Here is a 25,898-nt window from a genome sequence, read left to right on the forward strand (position 1 = left end):
TTCTCTGTGGAGTTCCTATGATGGCCGGCCATGGGGGAACTTTCTGATTGGCTGGGGCTGTGTTTGGGCCAATCATTATTGGGTTTGGGGGACAAGGGTATTGTGGAGGGGGGATTGAGATTGGAAGGTATTGGGGTAGTATTTGTCTCTCCTACCCTGGGGCAGGATGGACTGCGTTGCTGGGGCAGGACTCTCTCCAGAGCCTTGTGTTTGATGACAGATGGAGAGGAGCCTTTCCCTTGGGTGTCTGGGCTGGGCCTGGGGGGTGGGGACAGGGCTGGGGGGTGGGGGTGTGCGTGGGTGGACCCAATGGTGTAGGTGGGTGTTAGGGTGGGCACCACCCAGGAGGAGTGCAAAGTGCTGATCATCTCCGGCCTCTCTGGGGCTTTAGAGGACGTGCTGCTGACCACTGAGAGGGAGTGGGAGGGTAGGGAGGGGGGCGAGAGAGAGAGGGTCTCTTTCAGGAGCTCCCGGCTGGGGAGAGGTCCATACCGAGGCCCTGGGGACCCCAGAGCCTCCATCTTCACAGGGAAGCTGTTAGGAGACAGGCCTAACTCCAACCATCTTCCAGAGAGGTCGAGAGGCTTTGGGTCTGCTGGGTCTTTGGTAGTCGGGGGCTGGTTCAGTGGGGCTGGCCGCTCAGAGGATGGTTTAGAAGGGCTCTGACTTGGTCTCTTCTCACATCCCCCAGCCCTGTGATCCGACACCCCATCTCTGGGTCTGGGTTTGTGGGGGCTGGGCCGGGCAGGGGATGGGTGCTCTGGAGCCATGCTGCTCACATAGAACGAGTGAGGTATTGTCTGGGAAGAGGAAGAAGAACAAGAGGAGGAAGATAATGGTACTATTCTAGAGACTGCCCTCTGTAGGTCTATGGTGCTGTCTATGTGAGGGGGGGGCAGGGGAGGAGCAGGCTGGGGGAGGCGAGAAGAGGCGCGAGGGGAGGAATCAATAGGAAGGCTACTGCTATTAGTATTACTCCCACCACTGCTACCACTACTACTACTACCATTGCTGTTACTGGCTCCTTTGTTGGAGGGGGGTCTACTGGGCTTATTGCTTTTGCTGGGGGATCTGTCTCTGTCTCTGTCTGTGTGGGGGGGGAGAAGGTGCTGGGGCGGAGGGGGTGGCTGGTGAAGCTGCTGCCCAAACGGAGACCCCTCGTGGTGGACACGAGACCCGACACTCAATCCCTTCTCCTGGCAGGGCACAATGGAGGTGGGGGCCACCGACACCGCTGGGATCCTCATGGGAGACCCCACCAGGGGGGAGGAGATGGGGGACGGGGGGTAGGGGGGCATGTAGTAGAGCCTCTCGCCGGCGGAGGCAGCAGCAGGGTTCATGTTCCCCCCCTGGGAGGCACAGAGGGACTGGTAGGCCAAGTGCTGGGGAAGGTAGGGGCTGGGCTGGTTGAGGAACTGGGCCTTGTACATGCTTAGGGCCGCATACTTGGAAGAGTCCATATAGGGGTAGAGACCCGCCTCGGGGTACAGCCCCCGACTCAGCCCCCAGGGCAGACGCAGGTACCCGCCTGCTCCTGCACCAGCACCCCCCAGACCCAGCTCTGAGGGCTTCTCCCCCCCAGGTCCCACACCTCTCCTGTCCAGCCCTTCTGGTCCCCTATGGAGGCTTGGTGGAGGGCTCTTGTACAGGTCCAGGTAGCCGTTGGTAGGCTTGCTCCGGTCCATGGAAACGTCAGGCTTGTAGAGGAGGTCTGGAAGGCCGTCCCGGTTGTAGCCGAGGGGGAGGGTGGTGGACCCCTCGTGGGGCTTCTCGGCTGACAGCGCTCGGATCCCTGGGTAGACTACACTGCCATGCAGGCGGAGGCCGTCCCGCATCAAGGCATTGCGGTCCAGCCCCATGGCGGCAAGGGGCGTTAGCCTGGCATCCACCTACAGGAGAAATAACACAGGTTTAAACCAATTATAAACGTGCTATATCCCATTTCAAATTTCTTGGATTATTTATTTTAATACATTAGTCTCTAAGGTCCACTTATTTACTATTTTAATTTGTCTAGTTATTATTTTTCTCAACTTGTTAAGCACTTTCAAATGCATCCTCTGTAAGAAATGTGCTGAATAAAAAAAGTTTGATTTGATTATAAACAATATTATACACAAGGTAAACACCACTCTTCAACTGGTTATACACCACTCTTCAACTGGTTATACACCACACTTCAACTGGTTATACACCACACTTCAACTGGTTATACACCACACTTCAACTGGTTATACACCACACTTCAACTGGTTATACACCACACTTCAACTGGTTATACACCACTCTTCAACTGGTTATACACCACACTTCAACTGGTTATACACCACACTTCAACTGGTTATACACCACACTTCAACTGGTAATACACCACTCTTCAACTGGTTATACACACCTCTTCAACTGGTAATACACCACACGTCAACAACGGGTTAAACACCACAATTACATCGGTTATACACCACATTTCAACTTGTTATACACCACACTTCAAATGGTTATATACCACACTTCAACTGGATATAAACACCTCTTCAAATTCTTATACACCACTCCTCAGCTGGTTAAATACCACTCTTCAACTGGTTATACACCACACTTCACCTGGTTAAACACCACTTTTCTAGGGAGTTTTTCCTAGCCACCGTGCTTCTACACCTGCATTGCTTGCTGTTTGAGGGGTTTTAGGCTGGGTTTCTGTACAGCACTTTGAGATATCAGCTGATGTACGAAGGGCTATATAAATAAATTTGATTTGATTCAACTTGTCATACACCACATTTCAACTGGTTATAAAGCACTCTTCAACTGGTTATACACACCTCTTCAAATTCTTATAAACCACTCTTCAGCTGGTTATACACACCTCTTCAACTGGTTATACACACCTCTTCAACTGGTTATACACACCTCTTCAACATCACACGTCAACTGGATATACATCACCGTTCAAATGTTTATACACACCTCTTCAAATTCATATACACCACTCCTCAGCTGGTTAAATACCACTCTTCAACTGGTTATACAGCACACTTCAACTGGTAATACACCACTCTTCAACTGGTAATACACCACTCTTCAACTGGTTATACACACCTCTTCAACTGGTAATACACCACACATCAACAACGGGTTAAACACCACAATTACATCGGTTATACACCACATTTCAACTTGTTATACACCACACTTCAACTGGTTATATACCACACTTCAACTGGATATAAACACCTCTTCAAATTCTTATACACCACTCCTCAGCTGGTTAAATACCACTCTTCAACTGGTTATACACCACACTTCACCTGGTTAAACACCACTTTTCTAGGGAGTTTTTCCTAGCCACCGTGCTTCTACACCTGCATTGCTTGCTGTTTGAGGGGTTTTAGGCTGGGTTTCTGTACAGCACTTTGAGATATCAGCTGATGTACGAAGGGCTATATAAATAAATTTGATTTGATTCAACTTGTCATACACCACATTTCAACTGGTTATAAAGCACTCTTCAACTGGTTATACACACCTCTTCAAATTCTTATAAACCACTCTTCAGCTGGTTATACACACCTCTTCAACTGGTTATACACACCTCTTCAACTGGTTATACAACACACTTCAAAAACTAGTTAACCTTTCTAGGGTATGTGGGACGTTAACGAAATTGCAGAGCGCCAAATTCAAATACAGAAATACACATGATAAAAATTCTGAAAACATACAATATTTTACATAGGTTTAAAGATTAACTTCTTGTGAATCGAACCACGGTGTCAGATTTCAAAAAGGCTTTATGGCAAAAGCATTCCTTATGATTATTTGAGAACATCGCCCAGCTGACAAATCATTACAAACAGTAACCAGCCAAGTAGAAGAGTGACACAAGTCAGAAATAGAGATAAAATTAATCACTTACCTTTGATGATCTTCAAATGGTTGCACTCAGAAGACATTCATTTACTCAATAAATGTTTATTTTGTTCGATAAAGTCTCTCTTTATATCCAAAAACCTCCGTTTTGTTCCCACGTTTTCTTCAGTAATCCACAGGCTCAAACGCAGTCACAACAGGCAGACAAAAAAATTGAAATTGTATCCGTAAAGTTCATAGAAAAATGTCAAACGATGTTTATATTCAACCCTCGGGTTGTTTTTAGCCTAGATAACTGATAATATTTAAACCGGACAATGACGTCGTCAATATAAAAGGTAAACAAGAAAGGCACTCTCTCGGTCGTGCGCATGAAAAAGCTCTGTGACACTGCAGGGTCCACTCATTCAGACTGCTCTAACTCCCTAATTTTTCAGAATACAAGCCTGAAACAATTTTTTAAGACTGTTGATATCTAGTGGGAGGCATAGGAACTGCAATTTAAGTCCTAAGTCAATGGACACTGTAATGAAATTGAATAGAAAACTACAAAACAAAAAAAATCCTACTTCCTGGAAGGATTTTTCTCAGGTTTTTGCCTGGCAAATCAGTTCTGTTATACTTACAGACACTATTGAAACAGTTTTGGAAACTGGTTACACACCATGTTTCAACTGGTTACACACCACAATTCAACTGGTTATAAACAACTCTTCCACTGGTTATACACCACACCTCAACTGGTTATTCAACACACTTCAAATGGTAAAACACCACTTTTCAACTGGTTATACACCACATTTCAACTGGTTATACACACCTCTTCAACTGGTTATACACCACAATTCAACTGGTTATACACAACTCTTCAAAAGGTTATATGCCACACTTAAACTGAATCTACACCACATTTAAACTGGCTATACACCACAATTCAACACCACTCTTCAACTGGTTATAAACACCTCTTCAACTGGTTATACACCACAATTCAACTGGTTATACACCAACTCTTCAGCTGGTTAAATACTACTCTTCAAAAGGTTATACACACCTATGTAACAGGTTATAAACACCTCTTCAACAGGTTATACACACCTCAACAACTGGTTACACACCATTCTTCCACTGGTTATACACTACTCTGCAACTGGTTATACACCACACTTCAACTGGTTATAAACACCTCTTCAACCGGTTATACACCACTCTTGAACAGGTTATACACCACTCCTCAACTGATTATACACCACTCTTCAACTGGATATACACACCTCTTCAACTGGTTATACACAACTCCTCAACTGGTTATACACCACACTTCTAGAACTGGTTAAACACCACACTTCCACAGGTTACACACCACTCTTCAACTAGTGTATACACATCACTTTAACAGGTTAAACACCACACTTCAACTGGTTATACACACCTCTCTAACTGGTTATACACCACGTTTCAAAAGGTTATACACCACTTTTCAACTGGTTATACACACCTCTTCAACTGGTTATAGATCAAACGTCAACTGAACATACACCACTTTTTAAACTGGTAATACACCAGTCTTCAACTGGTTATAAACCACTCTTCAACTGGTTATACACACCTCTTCAACTGGTTATACAACACACTATAACTGGTTATACAACAAACTTCAACTGGTTATACACCACAGTTTAAATGGTTATACACCACACTTGAACTGGTTAAACACCTTTTCAACTGGTTATAAACACCTCTTAAACTGGTTATACACCACTCTATAACTGGTTATACACCACTCATCAACTGGTTATACACCCCCCTTCAACTGGATATACACCACTCTTCAACTGGATATACACCACTCTTACACTGGTAAAACACCACTTTTCAGATGGTTATACACCACACTTCAACTGGATATACACCACACTTCAACTTCTTATGGCTGGGGGGCAGTATTGAGTAGCTTGGATGAATAAGGTGCCCAGAGTAAACTGCCTGCTACTCAGGCCCAGAAGCTAAGATATGCATATTATTAGTAGATTTGGATAGAAAACACTCAGAAGTTTCTAAAACTGTTAGAACGATGTCTGTGAGTATAACAGAACTCAAATGGCAGGCAAAGGCCTGAGAAAAAAATCCACCCAGGAAGTGGGAAATCTGAGGTTTGTAGGTTTCAAGTCTTTGCCTATCCAATATACAGTGTAAAATTTGGTCTGATTGCACTTCCTAAGGCTTCCACTAGATGCCAACAGTTTTTAGACCTTGTTTCGGGCTTATACTGTGAATGGGGAGCAAATAAGAGCTGTTTGACTAAAAGGTCTGGCTAAGAGGTTTGACTAAGAATGCCATGAGCTAAGTCATGCGCGCGGCCGTGAGAGTGAGCTACGTTCCTTTTCATTTCTAAAGAAAAAGGAATTGTCCGGTTGGAATATTATTGAAGATTTATGATTAAAAGAACATCCTAAAGATTGATTCTATACATCGTTTGACATGTTTCTACAAACTGTAATGGAACTTTTTGACTTTTTGTCTGGACTAAGTGTCAGCGCCTAGTGAATTTGGATTTGTGAACAAAACACGCAAACAAAAAGGAGGTATTTGGACATAAATGATGGACTTTATCGAAAAAAACCAAACATTTATGGTGCAACTTTGATGAAGATCATCAAAGGAAAGTGAATATTTATGATGCTATTTCTGACTTCTGTTGAATCCACAACATGGCGGGTATCTGTATGGCTTGTTTTGGTGCCTGGGCGCTGTACTCAGATTATTGCATGGTGTGCTTTTTCCGTAAAGCTTTTTTGAAATCTGACACAGAGGTTGCATTAAAGAGAAGTATATATTTTATTCCATGCATAACACTTGTATTTTCATCAACATTTATGATGAGTATTTCTGTAAATTGATGTGGCTCTCCCCGGAGAGTGTGCAAATTCCCCGGATGTTTTGGAAGCAAAACATTACTGAACATAACGTGCCAATGTAAACTGAGATTTTTGGATATAAAAATGAACTTCATCGAACAAAACATACATGTATTGTGTAACATGAAGTACTATGAGTGTCAGCTGATGAAGATCATCAAAAGTTAGTGATTCATTTTATCTCTATTTCTCCTTTTTGTGACTCCTCTCTTTGGCTGGAAAAATGGCTGTGTTTTTCTGTGACTTGGCGCTGACCTAACATAATCACATGGTATACTTTCGTCGTAAAGCCTTTTTGAAATCGGGCACTGTGGTGGGATTAACAACGGTGTATAATACTTGTATGTTTGAGGAATTTTAATTATGAGATTTCTGTTGTTTGACTTTGACGTGCTGCACTTTCACTGGCCGTTGTCAAATCGATCCCATTAACGGAAGAAAAGAAGAAATAAGAAAATAACCAGTTAAAGAGTGTTGTATAACCAGTTATTGTGTGTTGTATGTTCAGTTGAAGTGTGGTGTATGTTAAGTTGAAGTTTGGTCTATAACCAGTAGAAGAGTGGTGTGTAACCAGTTGAAGATGTGTGTATAACCAGTTCTAGATGAGTGTATAACCAGTTGAATAGTAGTGTGTAACCAGTGGAAGAGTGGTGTGTAACCAGTTGAAAAGGTGTGTATAACCTGTTGAAGAGGGTTTATAACTATTTGAAGAGTGGTGTATAACAATTTACAGCGGTGTGTATAACCAGTTGAAGTTTGGTGTTCAACAGTTATACACCACACTTCAACTGGTTATACACCACACTTCAACTGGTTATACACCACATTTCAACTGGTTATACACTTTATCAATTGGTTATAAACACCTCTTCAACAGGTTATACACACCAATCTTTCACTGGTTATACACCACTCTTACACCACTGTGCAACAGGTTATACACACCTCTTCAACGGGTTATACACCACTCTTCAACTGGTTATACATCACACTTCAACTGGTAAAACACCACACTTCAAATGGTAATACACCACATTTCAACTGGTTATACACCGCATTTCACCTGGTAATAGACTAAACTTCAACTGACTATACACACTGCACTTCAACTGGTTATACACCACATTTCAGCCGGTTATACACACCTCTTCAACTGGTTATACACCATACTTGAACTGGTTATAGACCACTCTTCAAATGGTTATACACCACACTTCAACTGGTTAAACACATTTTCAATTGGTTATAAAAACCTCTTCAACAGGTTACACACCACTCTTCAACTAGTTATACACCACTCTTCAACTTGCTATACACCACTCTTCAACTAGTTATACACCACTCTTCAACTTGCTATACAACACTCTTCGACTTGCCTTATACACCTGTAACATGTTATACACATGGTATGACTTCACTTGTGTGAGGTATGAGGGTATGGTTAATGTGTCTTAACCTTATTATAAACAGTGTTATAACACTAATACACATCTTATACATGGATGACGCACCATGCTTTGTGTGATGTGGTTGCCTTCTCTTAAATCCAGGTTTCTCTGGGTCCCCGCATCACTAACAGGTACTCTCCTGGAAAGAGAAAACACATGGTCAGAATCATTTGTACACACACACACACACACGCACACAGTGGTGTGGCAGTGGTGTGCAGTGCTCTAGTTAATGACAAGCTTAAAGGCTTGAGTTTTCAATAGCAACAACAACAGAGAGAGAGGGTGAAGGAAGGGCAGAAAGGTGGAGAGAGGGTGTGATGTATCTGCTATAGCAACATCTATCCCGACCCACTCACAACACACACACATACATAAATACACACCCGCCAGCTGAAGTAGTCCCCCTTCTACCCCACGCTCTCAATTCAGCCCCCCCGCTTCCCAGGGAGTAGACAACGTGCATTGTGGGGCCCAGGCCATTCAGTCACGTTCTCCACACACTTGTTCGCTCTAGCCTCCTTGACCCTCTCTCTCTCCCTCATTCTTTCTCTCCCTCCATTCTGGCAGCCAGCTAAGCGAGGGACGATCATAGTTCACAGACCACTCCAGTGGGAGGCCATTCAACCTTTGCTACAGAGCACTAGATCGTACACACACACACAAACACACTAATTAATAAACAAACTCCATGAAGATTTATTTCAAAACCCAGAATAGGAAAGTGTTCTCTTCTCAGTTAGCCCACATAGTAGAAAATGGCCCAAAACCGGTCTCTCTCACACACACTCACTCACTCACTCACACACTCACACACAGCATCAGAACTCAATAAGCAATTCATTGTGACCTTTGTATGATGAAAGTGCTGGTTGCGTCGAGTAAGAAGTCCCAAATCAGTCAGTGAGTGAGTGAGTGAGTGAGTGAGTGAGTGAGTGAGTGAGTGAGTGAGTGAGTGAGTGAGTGAGTGAGTGAGTGAGTGAGTGAGTGAATGAGTGAGTGAGTGAGTGAGAGAGATACTCGGCTCCTCCATCATTGGAAAGAAACGTGTCTGTGGCTCGAGCTGCTTCGCCACCGGCATGCCGCTTTTATTACAGTGACCCCAAGCTCATTAATCACCCTCTCCTCGCTCACCCTCTCCCTCGCTTGCGCAGCTCCTCCCTTCCCCCTCTTCTTCCTTGCATAGAGGCTTGAGCACAACCGAATCCTGCCTGCCTGGCTTGCCCGAACAACATCTGCATGAGATGAAACTGAAAACTCTTAAGGTTCTGTTTGCTTGTAGCAGAAGAACTTGGCTAGACGAAGTGAACGTCTGTGCCTCGCATACGCCCTTTAACTATAGACATTCGCTTGAAAAACAAGAGAAAAGTTGACTGTTTGTCCCTCTTGAGACACCATAGCAACAAAAGAGCCAGTATACACTTCCTCAAAATAGTCTGAATTCATCGAAGATATATCAAGACATCTATAATAGATTTTTACGTTTTTGCCAAGGAGGTCTTAGTCGCATAATTTTACACCTGACTAAGATTTTAGCGCAGTATTTCTTAAGTGAAAAAATGTGCCTGAATACTAGCAGTCTCTCGTTGAATGATAACAAACACTTGATTGAAACATCCCATCCATAGTTCCCACTCTTACTTGGACTACTACTGTTGACCAATCAATGACGAAGGGGTGTAGACTTCGGCTACCAAACTTAGGCACTCGGCATTAGAGCGAATCAGTTGGATGGCATTCAGTTTCCATAAGGGGGCAGATTTGTGTACACGCTTGCTCATGCACAAATGATATTAAAACTAGAACTGCTGGGCCTCGAGGGACCCCCCTTCAAGCTAATTGTGACTGTAACATTCTAACAGTGTAATTAATACATTTCAAATATGCTATCGCTAAAACAGCCATGAATCAGAAAGCATATGTTTTGGAACACGGTAACAGCTTATTTTTATAACAACATCATTTAAAAAATTGTAATCACCAATTGTGAATGAAGAACAGGGTGGGCCACTCTATTTTATCATTATATGGTGGGATGGGACATGCCATACTCCAGACTGCATCAGATACATGGGCCACACATACTAAGACAGAGGGGCCCTGTTTCCCTTGCATCTTTCTTTCACCGGCGTCTCGGGCAAATAAATGATCAGTATTTTAATATTTTATTTGGACGGGCAAGGAGCTACGGTAGGCCGTGCCAGGCCCCCTAAGGACGCCAATAATGCCGGCCCTGCCCCTGCCGAACACCAAAACGAACAAAAACGTCACAAAATGTCGTCATAATATATGCGTGAACGGTTTCCAAGTATGTGACAGGCTTAATACCGGTCATCCCGGATGGTACGGACCCTTTATGTCCTGTCATCCCGGATGGCACGGACCCTTTATGTCCTGTCATCCGGATGGTACGGACCCTTTGGCACGGACCCTTTATGTCCTGTCATCCCGGATGACCCTTTATGTCCTGTCATCCCGGACCCTTTATGTCCTGTCATCCCGGATGGCACGGACCCTTTATGTCCTGTCATCCCGGATGTCCTGTCATCCCGGATGGCACGGACCCTTTATGTCCTGTCATCCCCGGATGGTCATCCCGGACCCTTTATGTCCTGTCATCCCGGATGGTACGGACCCTTTATGTCCTGTCATCCCGGATGCACGGACCCTTTATGTCCTGTCATCCCGGATGTCCTGGTACGGACCCTTTATGTCCTGTCATCCCGGATGGCACGGACCCCTTTATGTCCTGTCATCCCGGATGGCACGGACCCTTTATGTCCTGTCATCCCGGATGGCACGGACCCTTTATGTCCTGTCATCCCGGATGGCACGGACCCTTTATGTCCTGTCATCCCGGATGGCACGGACCCTTTATGTCCTGTCATCCCGGATGGCACGGACCCTTTATGTCCTGTCATCCCGGATGGCACGGACCCTTTATGTCCTGTGTGTGAGAGAATCAGGTCCGAGGAAGTCCACAGCCCAAACAGCCGGGATCGTTGTTTTTCCCCTCCTACATCGTCACTTGCACTGTTTTTTCCACACACTCACCGAAAACCTTGTCGGGGGGACTGAATTCAGCAGTCGGAAGGGGAAAGAGAAGAAGAGTGCAGCCAGATTGTATGTCAACTGAGGAACATGGAGAGGTTGAGAGGAGAGAATAGAGGGTGGAGGAGAGGCGGAAAGGCAAACTGACCTCTCCTCCATGACCATCCCATACATTTGGGCCCTCTCGTGACTCATCCATGGGGGAACTGTTCCGTACATCTGTGTAGCGGAGAGCATGTCATCCCCTCATGGGACAGTCCATCTTAAAACACCTCCAACCGACCAGCGCTCTGTAAGAGAGTTAATACCAAACGGTGCTGTGACGCTCTCCGTCAGTCCATCCATGTAGGCCTAAACTCACAATATTAAGCAATAAAGCACATTAAAAGCCTACATAAAACAGCAGAGTGCATTTGGCCTACAAAGAAACCTGGAAGGTGTGGGGTTACAGATTTCGATTGTTCAATTGGCTTAAGGGATCGGCAACACAAGATTGATTAAGGCGAACGTGGTTCAAAATCAAATCTAATTGTATTGGTCAGATGCGCCGAACACAACAGATGTAGACTTTAACGCGAAATGCTTACGAGCCCATTCCCAACAGCGCAGAGTTAAAAAGTAAGAAGAACTTTTGCCAAAAAAATTCTGACACCAAAATAATAGCAAGGCTATATACAAGGAGTACCAGTACCGACTCAATGTGCAGGGGTACGAGGTAGTTGAGATAATTTAGGTAATACAGTATGTACAGTACCAGTACCGACTCAATGTGCAGGGGTACGAGGTAGTTGAGATAATTGAGGTAATACAGTATGTACAGTACCAATACCGACTCAATGTGCAGGGGTACGAGGTAGTTGAGATAATTGAGGTAATACAGTATGTACAGTACCAGTACCGACTCAATGTGCAGGGGTACGAGGTAGTTGAGATAATTGAGGTAATACAGTATGTACAGTACCAGTACCGACTCAATGTGCAGGGGTACGAGGTAGTTGAGATAATTGAGGTAATACAGTATGTACAGTACCAGTACCGACTCAATGTGCAGGGGTACGAGGTAGTTGAGATAATTGAGGTAATACAGTATGTACAGTACCAGTACCGACTCAATGTGCAGGGGTACGAGGTAGTTGAGAAAATTGAGGTAATACAGTATGTACAGTACCAGTACCGACTCAATGTGCAGGGGTACGAGGTAGTTGAGATAATTGAGGTAATACAGTATGTACAGTACCAGTACCGACTCAATGTGCAGGGGTACGAGGTAGTTGAGATAATTGAGGTAATACAGTATGTACAGTACCAGTACCGACTCAATGTGCAGGGGTACGAGGTAGTTGAGATAATTGAGGTAATACAGTATGTACAGTACCAATACCGACTCAATGTGCAGGGGTACGAGGTAGTTGAGATAATTGAGGTAATACAGTATGTATAGTACCAGTACCGACTCAATGTGCAGGGGTACGAGGTAGTTGAGATAATTGAGGTAATACAGTATGTACAGTACCAGTACCGACTCAATGTGCAGGGGTACGAGGTAGTTGAGATAATTGAGGTAATACAGTATGTACAGTACCAGTACCGACTCAATGTGCAGGGGTACGAGGTAGTTGAGATAATTGAGGTAATACAGTATGTACAGTACCAGTACCGACTCAATGTGCAGGGGTACGAGGTAGTTGAGATAATTGAGGTAATACAGTATGTACAGTACCAGTACCGACTCAATGTGCAGGGGTACGAGGTAATTGAGATAATTGAGGTAATACAGTATGTACAGTACCAGTCAAAGGTTTGGACACACCCTACTCATTCAAGGGTTTTTCTTAATTAGTACTATTTTTTACATTTTAGAATAATAGTGAAGACATCAAACGATGAAATAGCACATATAGAATAGTGTAGTAACCAAAAAAGTGTTAAACAAATCAAAATACAAATCAAAATACAATACAGATTTGAGATTCTTCATAGTAGCCACCCTTTGCCTTGATGACAGCTTTGCACACTCTTGGCAATCTCTCTACCAGCTTCATCTGGAATGCTTTTCCAACAGTCTTGAAGGAGTATGCTGAGCACTTGCTGGCTGCTTTTCCTTCACTCCGCGGTCCAACTCATCTCAAACTGGGTTGAGGTTGGGTGATTGTGGGCCAGGTCATCTGTTGCAGCACTCCATCACTCTCCTTCTTGGTCAAAGAGCCATTACACAGCCTGGAGGTGTGTTGGATCATTGTCCTATTGAATAACAAATGATATTCCCACTAAGCCCAAACCAGATGGGATGGCGAATTGCTGCAGAATGATGTGGTAGCCATGCTGGTTAAGTGTGAATTTTAAATAAATCACAGACAGTGTCACCAGTAAAGCACCCTCACACCATCACACCTCCTCCTCCATGCTTCACGGTGGGAACCACACATGCGGAGGTCATCCTTTCACCTACTCTGCATCTCACAAAGACACGGCTGTTGGGAGCAAAAATCTCAAATTTGGACTCAGATCAAATCAGATCAAAGGACAGATTTCCACCGGTCTAATGTCCATTGCTCATGTTTCTTCTCTTCTTATTATTGCTGTCCTTTAGTAGTGGTTTCCACCGGTCTAATGTCCATTGCTCATGTTTCTTCTCTTCTTATTATTGCTGTCCTTTAGTAGTGGTTTCTTTGCAGCAATTTGACCATGAAGGCATGATTCACGCTGTCTCCTCTGAACAGTTGATGTTGAAATGTGTCTGTTACTTGAACTCTGTGAAGCATTTATTTGGGCAGCAATTTCTGAAGCTGGTAACTCTAATGAAATTATCCTCTGGGTCTTCCTCTCCTGTGGCGGTCCTCATGAGAGCCAGTTTCATCATAGAGTTTGATGGATTTTGCGACTGCATTTGAAAAAACTTAACGTTCTTCAAATTGTCCACATTGACTGACCTTCTTGTCTTAAAGTAATGATGAACTGTCGTTTCTCTTTGCTTATTTGAGCTGTTCTTGCCCTAAAATGGACTTGGTCTTTAACCGAATAGGGTGATCTTCTGTATCCCACCCCTACCGTGTCACAACACAACTGATTGGCTCAAATGCATTAAGGAAAGACGTTCCACAAATTAACATTTAACAAGGCACACTTGTTCATTGAAATGCATTCCAGGTGACTACCTCATGAACCTGGTTGAGAGAATGCCAAGAGTGTGCAAAACTGTCATCAAGGCAAAGGGTGGCTACTTTGAAGAATCTAAAATCTAAACTCTATTTTGATTTTTTAAAACACTTTTTTTGGTTACTACATGATTCTATATGTGGTATTTCATAGTGTTGATGTTTTCAATAATATTCTACAATGTAAATGTGTCCAAACTTTTGACTGGTACGGTAGATACTTGATATACAGGCTATAAATGTAAAAGGTTTTAGATATTTCTTAGGATAGAGAAAGATTATGGCAGCTTTAGACATTTTTCATGTCAAGGGAGGGTTTCACTACATTTCTGTAGGTTTATAAGGATAGGCTATATGCTACCTGTCCACCATGCCTAGGCCGTAAATGATTTACAGTGTCCGAGGCCGGAATGTTTCGACAGCTACGCCTCTACAATGCACAGTAAATAGTAAAAGAACCAGCTGCGCATCTTTGAAGAGCTAGTTGTGTATGTGTGTACAGTGTGTGTGTACAACAGGAGGAAAAGCCAGGCCACGTCGACGCCCATCCCTGGTGCTAAGAATAGTTTGCACAACAAACATCTCTCGACGGCAATCCATCAGGCCGCAGCCATGCGGCAGGCAGACCGGAGAGGGCCGGTCGGGCTGCGTTTATAAAACAGACCGCTGGAGCGGAGCACGATTCGCACTATTAAACCACCGGGTGTTTTTAGCAAGTGTCATCAGAGAGAGAGAGACAGAGGAGCAAGAGAAAATAGAAAGAGAGAAAAGAGCGAGAGAGAAAAGAGAGAGAAGAGAGAAAATGAAAATAAAGAGAAGGGAAACAGTGGCGCACAAACAACCTTGTGAATGCCATCCAATTTGTATTTATTTATCTTCCTCTACAATTTTCAAATGACTAAAACACTGTACATAGCTGATAATATAACACTTGAAAATGTAAAAAAATATTTTTGTAACATTTTTGAGAGCAATGTTTTTGGTTGATGTTGTTACATTTGTTTCTTCTCACTTGTTTTTATTTCAATTGCTTTGGCAATGTACACATGTTTCCCATTACAATGAAGCCCATTTGAATTGAATAAGCGAGAGAGAGAGAAAGAGAAAGAGAGAGAAAGAGAGAGAGAAAGGGCAAACAGCGAGAGAGATCTGTTCCAGTCCGATCTCGTTTCCTGTTACTATCACGACTTCAACTCCATCTGACCTGTCATATGCGGAGGAACAATAACGTCCTCACGGCCAGCGCTCAACCAACCCCCCAGGCTGCCCTCCTTTCAGTTGTTATACCTCAGGAGAGAAGAAAGGAAGCTGTGTGTGTGTGTGTGTGTGTGTGTGTGTGTGTGTGTGTGTGTGTGTGTGTGTGTGTGTGTGTGTGTGTGTGTGTGTGTGCGTGCGTGCGTGCGTGCGTGTGTGTAGCAGGGCAGTGGTATGGGTCATCAACTCATAAATATCTCGTCTTTATACACACAACTGGCTAAACTGTTCTAGAGATTCAACTAAATGTAAATGTGTAGGCTATGTGACATATATGCTGATATATGTTAAAAACAACAAACACGTTATATTGATGTGGGTGGCGTAGGCTACAAATCTGGAAATGTGTCCATTTTTCCGTGCCTGGCATGCTGCTGTGCAAGTCTTTCTCTCTAGACTCGAGCGAACTGGGACGAGGAGGGCGGGAGGAGTGGGCCCGGGGCCATCTCTCTCTGGAGCGCAGAGGCTCGAGCTTCTGCTCTAAAAAAAATGCAGTGTGACGCAGGATAATCTCCGCAGCGACGGGGGTGAGGAGTGAGGATTAACACGGATTAATGCACACACCACTACGCAGGACTCGGGTGTGTGTGTGCGTGTGTGTGTGTGTGTGTGTGTGTGTGTGTGTGTGTGTGTGTGTGTGTGTGTGTGTGTGTGTGTGTGTGTGTGTGTGTGTGTGTGTGTGTGTGTGTGTGCTGCCAAAACAAAAAGAAAACGCATACCACTTGGGTGGACCGAAAATAAAACAACGAAAACAAAGCTCGGAATGGTTTTAAAATCACGTCTAGAGATTAGCATATTGCAATCAATTCACTACTTCAAAATGAAAACTGCATCTTTGCCCATAATGCCAGGTGGGCCCTATCATTTTTGTCGTTTAAGGTAATACAAAGATTACAGATGGGAAGTACAATAATAGTGATCAATGTGTCTTTTGATATATATCACATTTCTTTTATTCCTTTGTCACATTCATTACCAGGATCATTATACCCGACAAACCAATCCTTTCTCCAGGGTCCTTGCTCTCCGGGATCCTACCCCATTGCAGTTGGTTACGGTTATGGAGAGGTTAGGGTAGGAACGTCCCAACGATCTCGGATAGAACTAGCCCTTTCTCCAGTCCCCCAGTTTTCTCGTACACTCTCGTGCGTAACAGCACATCTCGAGAGACACGCAGCTGCCAAGAGAGAGAGTGCCTGTGTGTTTGCATTACAGCGTGTGTGTGTCTGTGCGTGCGTGCGCGCTGTGTGTGTGTGTGTGTGTGTGTGTGTGTGTGTGTGTGTGTGTGTGTGTGTGTGTGTGTGTGTGTGTGTGTGTGTGTGTGTGTGTGTGTGTGTGTGTGTGTGTGTGTGTGTGTGTGTGTGTCAGAGAGAGAGAGACTGGTGTAGGGAAACTCCGAGACAGCTCCCTGTAGACAGAGAGAGAGAGAGAGAGAGAGAGAGAGAGAGAGACGTGGGCAGGCCTCCAACATATCTACGCACGGAATACTAGCGAGGCACGATAGGCAGCCAGCAGCAGAGCGCACAGGGGCGGATAGGGGGACTAAACCGCGCAGAGGAGGGCTTTCACTTCCCACTCCACATGATACAACAATCCCGTAGTCAGTATGCAGCAGTTTATTCCGTAACACACAGGGACTGAATGTGAAAGAAGAGGACAGTGTCACAACATGACCATGGAAAGTCAGAAATGTTATTCCCGAAAAAATTACACAACCAAGTCTGAATCACTTGTAATCCCAACAATGTAGCACAATTTATCCACAATTGTCAACACATTATCAGCACGGGGACGACTACATATGCATATATAATTCCCATATAGCGAACACGTGATGACCAATGAAATACATAACCCTACAACGGGTACATTGTGTCCATGCACGCAGTCCCGTGGCAGAGGGCGTGGGGAGGTCGAGGAGAGAATGGACAAGAGAGAGCTCCACTATAGCGCGCGCACTCACGGGGGAGTGAGTGAGTGAGTGAGTGTGTGAGTGTGTGAGAGAGAGAGAGAGAGAGAGAGAGAGAGAGAGAGAGAGAGAGAGAGAGAGAGAGAGAGAGAGAGAGAGAGAGAGAGAGAGAGAGAGAATGGCTGTTTAAAACAGCTGTCCATTATTTGCGCGCGGGCTGTACACAAGGCCTCTCGCCCTCCCGCCACACAGGCGAATGCAAGTCAGTGCGGGAGGACAGTCCGGGAGCATGACCGCCAACAACGGCGACATTGTGTGACCCGTGCTGTCACTGGAGAACCGGCGACGGCCGCTGAACCATGCCATTCATCCCGGGCCAAATTAGTACTAAATGGACCTGTTATGTCCCCAGGGGGGCCAGGATTGTAGTAACAGGGATGCGCATGTTAGTCGCCTTAGGCCTATATCATCAAAATAAATCAATCGCAACATGTTTTTTGATTAATTGAGCACTTTTAATCTGACAATACTATTGGAAATTAATGTTGAAAGTTCCATTTATATTCCTAAAACTTAAGTTGAAAATGATGCTGTAGATGCTTCCTGTTGACAAGACATTTTGATAAATAGCCCAATGTCAAAACACTGTTGTAACGTGTCCAAATCAATAACCAATATGAAAAAAACAGTTTGTGATATTGAAAACATAAAATGTACTATCTTCACATACTCTACATATTTATCATAGTTATCAAACGCAACAATAGTAATAATATTTTTATTTATTTTTTAAACCAAAAACCCAATAAAGTGCCAATAAATCACTGATTATGGGGGAAATCAAGTTGTATTCACTGTTGAAACTAACACAACAACATAAAACATGCAAACTGGAGATTTTTTTTTTTTTTTTTACATCACTGGTTAGAGAACCTGTAGAACACAACTACATTTTGGAACGTTGCATTGTGATTTGTGGGTCCCAAAACGGAAATGCATAACTTGTGTCAATAACTCCTATCCATATCACGTTGAAATCAATTGTGCAAGAGGGGGGAGATGTGGTTCTTGTTCAAACGAACACAGCTCAAAAGCCACAGGGAATCTGGGAATAATATGTACATCACTGGTTAGAGGTCAATTTGTAGAAGACAGTTAACTACATTCTGATATGTTGCATTTGAATTCAAGTGGGTCGCCAATGTGGTAAGTGTAACACAACACTTTTTCTGTTAATCACACGCTGTTAAACACACGCTGAAATCATTAGAACGGGGGGCAAACCTTTGGGGTGTAACGCTGTTTAAACTAAAACTATTCCAAGGCCACACGGAAACGTGGAATCATTTACAGGCCTACATGGTTGGTTAGATGAGAACTTGTAGAAGAAGGCTTATGTATATTTTGGAATGTCAGATGTTGATTTCCGGAGGAATCCATCGCGGAATAGGTAACGAACCACTTGTTCTGTTAGTTCATTTAAACGAATCAAGATGTGTCATATGATATCAACAGTGACAATGGTTGGCTGCTATTTAAGTGATAACTTGACTGTCGCACCAATCTCGGTAAACCCTAGACAGTCGCTGTGAAAATCTCAGGAGGCCGGCCATTTCTAAGATACTGGAACCGGCGCGCCTGGCACGTATGATCATACCACGCTCAAAGTCACTTAGGTCACTGGTTTTGCCCATTCTAACATTCCATCGAAAACTAACTGAATTCCTCTATGCCAGTCTGCCTGCTTTATACAGTAAACCACGGCCACATGACTTACAGTCTGCAGGAGCGAACCTTTTGTGAAAGGGCTGGTGTACCTCATAAACTGTCAATGGTGTATTCCTCACTCATTTAACCATTTAGAGAGTTAAATGCTCTTAAACACAATTTAACCGGGTGCTCTAGACTGAAGCCTCCATAGTGTATGTGCAGCAGCCGGAACATTTAAAGTCCCTAGCCTTATTATTTTCTTTGAAACATCCTATTACACATTTTTGAGGTTTGAGAAAGTCCCCACTGGGCATATACTTCACATCAACGTCTATTCCACGTTGATTCAATGTAATTTCATTGAAATGGCGTGGAAACAACGTTGATTCAACCAGTGTGTGCCCAGTGGGCCATGGCTCAATCAATATGGAGATATTTGGGAATATAATATCCCCTGAATCAAATGTATTTTGCTTTAAATTCTTGGCTGCGAATGTGATGGAACTGGCTGTGAATCAGATAGGCCTACTGTGTGATTAAATTACGTTCAAATCATCAATGCTGCTGCTATGCTTCAAATTAAATGTTTAATGCCGGATTTCTATATAAAACGCACACAAGACGGTACTACATCTAGTTGGTGGTACAGTAACCGAAAAAGGTTGGGAACCACTGGCCTAGCCCACGTCTTGCATGTAGATCCAAACAGTGCGTAATTTAGAATTGTATGGTTCGGTGGAAAATGAATGTTATCTTGAGCGGTGTAATACAAATACGCAACATACACACGCCCCCTCAAACTGCCGCGCTCTGCGCAGTGTCTGTAGGGTTTCGTCAGCAGTAGGCGATAACATCTAAAAACAAAACGGGCCTGCTTGATCAAGATGGGGCCTACTTAGACGAAAAGGAGAACGGCTGGCTGGCCAAGTCTCATCGTCAACATCCTCTCCCAAAATGATAATTCATGAACATAGGCCAAATAAATAATCTAGGCCAAATAAATAATCCACCTTGCACAAAAGCAACATTATTCGAATTCAAAAATCACACTCTAGTTCAGACCAAGGATGGACCGGGATGGTTGACACACTTAATTCTGTATTCATTTGTTCCCCATTCAATGAAAGAATAATAGTATCTCACATCACTCTATTTATCGTCTTAGGCACTCACGCTGTGGGTGCTATACGGGGGTAGTGACACGTCTCTCTGCGGGGAAGTGATCCGTGTGCTCCGCGGAACTAAATGCTCTGTGAAACAGAGAGAAAAAAGGCCTCTCCCGTTTCAGCGCGATATCCCATGAGGCCTGGACGGAGGCTCGGCTTCAATCAAACCATGACATCTCCTCCGGGAGGCGTACAGCACACCGAAACTCGATCTCCCCCATCTCTCTGCCATGCCTTCACTTTTGTTCACAGGCACCTCGCATGAGCAGCCAAGAGCGCAGCGGTGGTGTTGGGACTGTTGTTGTATTCAGTGGAAGAACACAAACAACAACAAGTGACATTAGCTTAAAATGGGAGGGCTGAAGCTTTGTCTCAGCAACGCTGTCAGCAGAAAACATTGCCTATATTCGGGGCTACAATCGCTAGACAACAACATAATGACAGGGGATATACCAACACAAGCTCCAAAGAAAACTACATGCCTTGCCATACCTGCAGCAGGGATTTACTGTGAATCATAAAAACATAACGGTTCATTTTTAATAGGTCATACTGTCATTCTTTCTCACTTCCCATACAGAAGGATTACTGTCCATTTCACCATATCGAACCAAAGTCAGGTGACACAGACATGGTCGCCCACATGGCCACAGAGAATTATATTGACATATTAGCGCATGGATTCCCCCTCGTAGATCCATTGATTTCAGCCGATTACAAAACGGCCCAACAGCGTTTAATGGGTTTAGAATGGAGGTGGTGAGATTGTTCCTGCGCGACGCAGATCATCATCTCCATGCCGCCCCACGGGGAGCCTAGAGACGCTGTCACAAATACCAGATCCATCAAACGGCAGGACAATGGCCTGCCAGGCTCCGGGTAGATAGGCACAGATCGAGGATCAGGGTAGGCTTTACCCACCTGATCCAATCATTTAAGGGGATAAACACAAAATTGACTTAAGATCAGTGTCTATGCAATCTTCTTCCTGCTCCATTTATAAAGTCCCCGACCTGCCCATATAGGCATGGTTGTATAGTGTATGGGGAGATCGTAACTCGAGCACAACGAGAGGAAACAATGACCTTGCTTCACGTGATGGCGAGCCATTCAATGAAATAACGTGCAACCTACGCTATAGCAGGCTAATCTACTGCATCGTCAGGGGGGAATTATGGGGCCTCTCATTTTCTTCTTCCTTTCATGTCTAGTCCCCCCCACCCCCACCCCCACCCCCACCCCTACAACGTCCCTCTTGCTCTCTCTCTCGTGCGTAATTTTAACCTCTGGGCGCGAACGGACACCTGGAGAATGAATCAGCACGGCTGACCTCATCCCACGAGCATAGTAGGCAATGAGGCGCTAAACAGTCCAATGGGATGCTATAAAATAAACTGCAACCAGAATGAGCTGTTTTAGGCTTTAGGCTTTATGAAGTATAGTAGCCCGAGGTGGAATCAACTCTGTGAGATTGAAAGTCCAATTATAGGTCTGCTGATTAAATGTTAGCCTATGCACTATACACAGCTTTAGAAAGAAGCGGGTCGTTTACTCTGGGCCATTCAGTCACTCTTATCCAGTCTTTCAATAATTGCACAAAAAAGGATACAACAACCACATAATGCATACAACTTGAATAAATAAAAAACGTTATGAAACGGGTCACTCACGAACAATCACAATAAAGATGCTAAGTGAAGTGCGCATCATTACGCATAGCGCATCATTACGCATTACGCATCTAGCATAGACCTACAGTGGCATTGTCCAACAAATCGATAAGTTATTGACTAAATATGGATACCTCCCACTGTTCCCCTATGCTGTGTGTGTGTGTGTGTGTGTGTGTGTGTGTGTGTGTGTGTGTGTGTGTGTGTGTGTGTGTGTGTGTACGCTCTGTGCTGTGCGCAAGGCCACTGAAGGCTTGGAGGAAGGCAAACAAAACCAAAAAACCAAGATGCAACTTGTCAAGACATAGTCTATATGGAAATTTGGATATCGGAAACAGAATACCTTCCACTGGGCACAGACGTCAGTTCAATGTCCAGTTCTGATTTACATTTGGTTGAGTCATCAACTAACGGTAATTTAACGTGAAATAAACCAAACAAGTCACCCATTAGATTTAGCTGGAAAAAAAATCCTAAATTTAATGTTTTGGTTGAAATTACATGGGATACTACGTTGATTCAACCAGTTTTTGACCCGTTGGCTGCTTCATTTGATTTATCTTGTATAGGGGTAAAATAATCTCTCTATAGCCATCTCAAATGTTATTTACATTGGGAAAGCACACCCTTCTCTTCCTTCTACTATGAGTCCGTTTGCACAGACCAAAACCTTCTCTATCCAAATAAACCAAATGATTTCCCCACTTTCAGGGTACTTACTATCATTGCTGAGTCATGTCATGGGACAATCGCAACGCAAGCTCTCACTTTGACTTTGGTCCTCTGCCTATCTGAAGTGATCACTTATCTGCCACAATGACTAGGGGGCAAACACTATGTCATAAATCACGGTTTCCGTCTATACCAGCGCAAGGCGGTTAGGGAAAGAGTAGGCCATGCCCCGTGTAATCTCCTTCCCAGCCGTGCGTCGTAGACATAAGCTCAGGCAAGCGAAGTAGCCTATATGTATATTTAAGTACAAGGCTAAACAGGGTGTGGGTGTTTGCGTATATGCTGGTGTATTTGAAACGGCGTTTGTATACCAGAGAGACGATTTAGTCGACTACAATATTATAGAATCGTAATTCTAGAACCCTAACTAATACCATTGAGCTGCAACCAATGGAGACATCGATCGCGCCCCAATTAGTGTTCTATCACTGGCCGGAGGTCACACATGCCTCATGCGGGGCGAAAAACCATGCAGTCATTGCGAGAAACCCTGGCATACGGCAGTGGCTGCGTGCGGAGCTAGAACATGTGCATGAGCGACAATATACCTATATGGAAGAAAACTATCTCCCAAAAAGTTAAGGAATGGTGCACGGTGGTGATTTAAGACTGAAACTGCCAGGCAGGCAAAAAGCCCTGTAGCCTGTATCCCAGATCGGGTTCAAATGACAGAGAGAGATGGAGTGTGTTGAACTGTGTTGAACCGTGTGTAAACGGAACAATCCCCTCCTCTTGGCAGGGCGAGGCTGGATTCCGTAACCTTGTTTAGGGCGCGCACACGCACACAGTGAGAACACTTAGATCGATCTGGTGAAGAAAATCAGGTTTATTTAGTAGCCTACTTCAGTCTTATCAGTCACTTTCCATCCAACCGTTCTCGGAACCGTTCGTTGACGGGGAAGCGTCGTCCTGTATGACTTACCGACTCATCGCTCTCCGGGTTGACAGGACGGTCCCGGTCGCCAAGCACAGGGCCGAATGACTGACTAAACCCATGTTATTTATCAACCACATGCCACTGCCCCGCCGAAACACACAAAGACCACCCTATGCGCTATTCTTAGAAGTTGCCGTTCCTCTTTCCCCCCCTTCTCGCTCTCTCACGCACGCAGACACCGAGATAAAAATCCCTCCGAACCTGTATAGTAGAACTTTACACAATTCTCTTCCAGGCTTCGTAAGCTTACACTTCTGGGTTGACAGAGTCAGGTTGGAGAAAATCAATTTCTGTCGTTGTGGTGTTGATAGGATACCCACAATAGGCTATCATCTCATAGGAGGGGGGAGATCACAGTTTATAACCATTCAACAGTGGCAGAACGAATACAAGACCCACCAAAACCAAACGTCTTTATTACCCAAATATTTGTCTTACCTGGTCAATATCCTCTATTTCCAACTTTCCTTTTCCCGTTTTTCCAAGTTGTTCACGGCTCTGAGCAAATATTCGTGCGTTGAGGTTACGATTCCGTTATAAAACCATAGACATCTCGGGCCAGTGAACATTCAAACCGTTGGATATAAATATTTAGAAGTGTGTCTAACGGGTTATTTACTTGTCAGTCAATTAAACCATATGTTATAGTGTTTCCTTTACACTCGCACAATACTTTTTCACAGTGAAATGTCAATATGTTTACAAACGAGAGAAAACCCGTCAAAATCGACTTAGTGTGACAAATCCCTAGAAATAAGGTTTCCAATCATCCTTTATAGAACGTCCCAGTGGCTGGTAACGTACAGTTTAGCAGTGCGCAAGGATACAGGTGGTAAGGTCCGCGGACTCCAGAAATGCATTCAGCTTGGTCGTATCTCGCAGCGCCATGTTGGGTTTTATCAGAGCATGCCGTTTCAAAGCTCTTACTTCCAATCTCGTCAATCCCAGTCTATTCCGAAAATATACTATTTATATCCGTAGATATTGGGAAAAAGGTCGGGAATGTATATCTTTCCGTAGTTTTTCTCTGAAAGTTCCTGGTAGCTCCTTTCGTGCCGAGTTGCTGAAGACGCCGAACAGGGCAAGCGGAGCGGAGTGGATTGCTGTACCTCGAGCGGCTCTCTCAATCGCGCAGACTCTACCCAGAAGGCCAGTCGGGAGACCGCAATTACCATAAACCTCCTGCACATACACCGCGCGCTGGGGCGGGCGTGTAAAACAAAACACTAGCGAGAAGAGGGGGAGGGTGGCAGTGAACGGTAAAAGGGGGAAAAAATGAAGGGTAGAAATTGACTGGGGGATGACGCCGTAGCTTAACGGGAGGATCAAGCAGAGAGAGCGAGAGAGTGTGGGATAAGGAAAGTGAAGAGGTAAAGTAGGATTATGACAGAGAGAGGGAAGTGGAAAAAATAAGGGAGGGAGAGAACCTGCTCGTCCAAGTTCAACGAAGGGCCGTTTATTCTAGAACTTGAAGAAAAGCATCCAATCTAAAGCCTCCACACCTCAGCCTCTGAGTCAGACCCTCAGGGGCCTATGTTGATAGTGTGTGTGTGTGTGTGTGTGTGTGTGTGTGTGTGTGTGTGTGTGTGTGTGTGTGTGTGTGTGTGTGTGTGTGTGTGTGTGTGTGTGTGTGTGTGTGTGTGTGTGTGTGTGTCTGACACCTTGGGTATCAAGACAGTAAACACTGTGCTGTCACACACAGTGAACTAGATGGGCAGACTTCCCGAGTACCAGCCCAATGTACAGAAGTTTGGGCTTTACACAATTACCCAAACATTGTCTCACAATTCAAATATGTCACACCATCCAAACATATTGACAGGGGATGGCCAAGGACACTGGTTTTACAGCATATCTATTTTTCTCTGTACATATTTGGGTTCAATATTGCATGTTGCAAAGTCATGCCAGGCAGTGAGTGAGAAGTGTGATGAAGAAGAGAGGATGAGAGAGTGACCCAGAAAGAGAGAAAGGAGGGGAGGGAGAGAGAGACAGACCCAGAAAGAGGAAGTGGGAAGGCAGACGTTCTGTTGGTTGCTCAAGGCTGAGATGAATCTGTTAGGTCTGTGTGTAAGAGG

The 25,898-nt window shown here is 44.3% G+C and overlaps 1 protein-coding gene across 1 annotated transcript in view; it reads right to left on the minus strand.

Annotated features, from left to right (window-relative positions):
- Window positions 1-25,325, minus strand: part of LOC135547375 (BCL-6 corepressor-like) — a 65,238-nt gene extending 39,913 nt beyond the window's left edge. The window contains 4 exon segments of the mRNA XM_064976352.1: window positions 2-1,889; window positions 8,300-8,375; window positions 11,436-11,577; window positions 24,259-25,325. Of these exon segments, the coding sequence (XP_064832424.1) occupies window positions 2-1,889; window positions 8,300-8,375; window positions 11,436-11,524 (2,053 nt within the window). The 5' untranslated portion in view covers window positions 11,525-11,577; window positions 24,259-25,325.
- Window positions 25,326-25,898: the final 573 nt, after the last annotated feature.

Source organism: Oncorhynchus masou, chromosome 10, assembly GCF_036934945.1.
Source record: "Oncorhynchus masou masou isolate Uvic2021 chromosome 10, UVic_Omas_1.1, whole genome shotgun sequence".
Classification (NCBI taxonomy): Eukaryota; Metazoa; Chordata; class Actinopteri; order Salmoniformes; family Salmonidae; genus Oncorhynchus; species Oncorhynchus masou.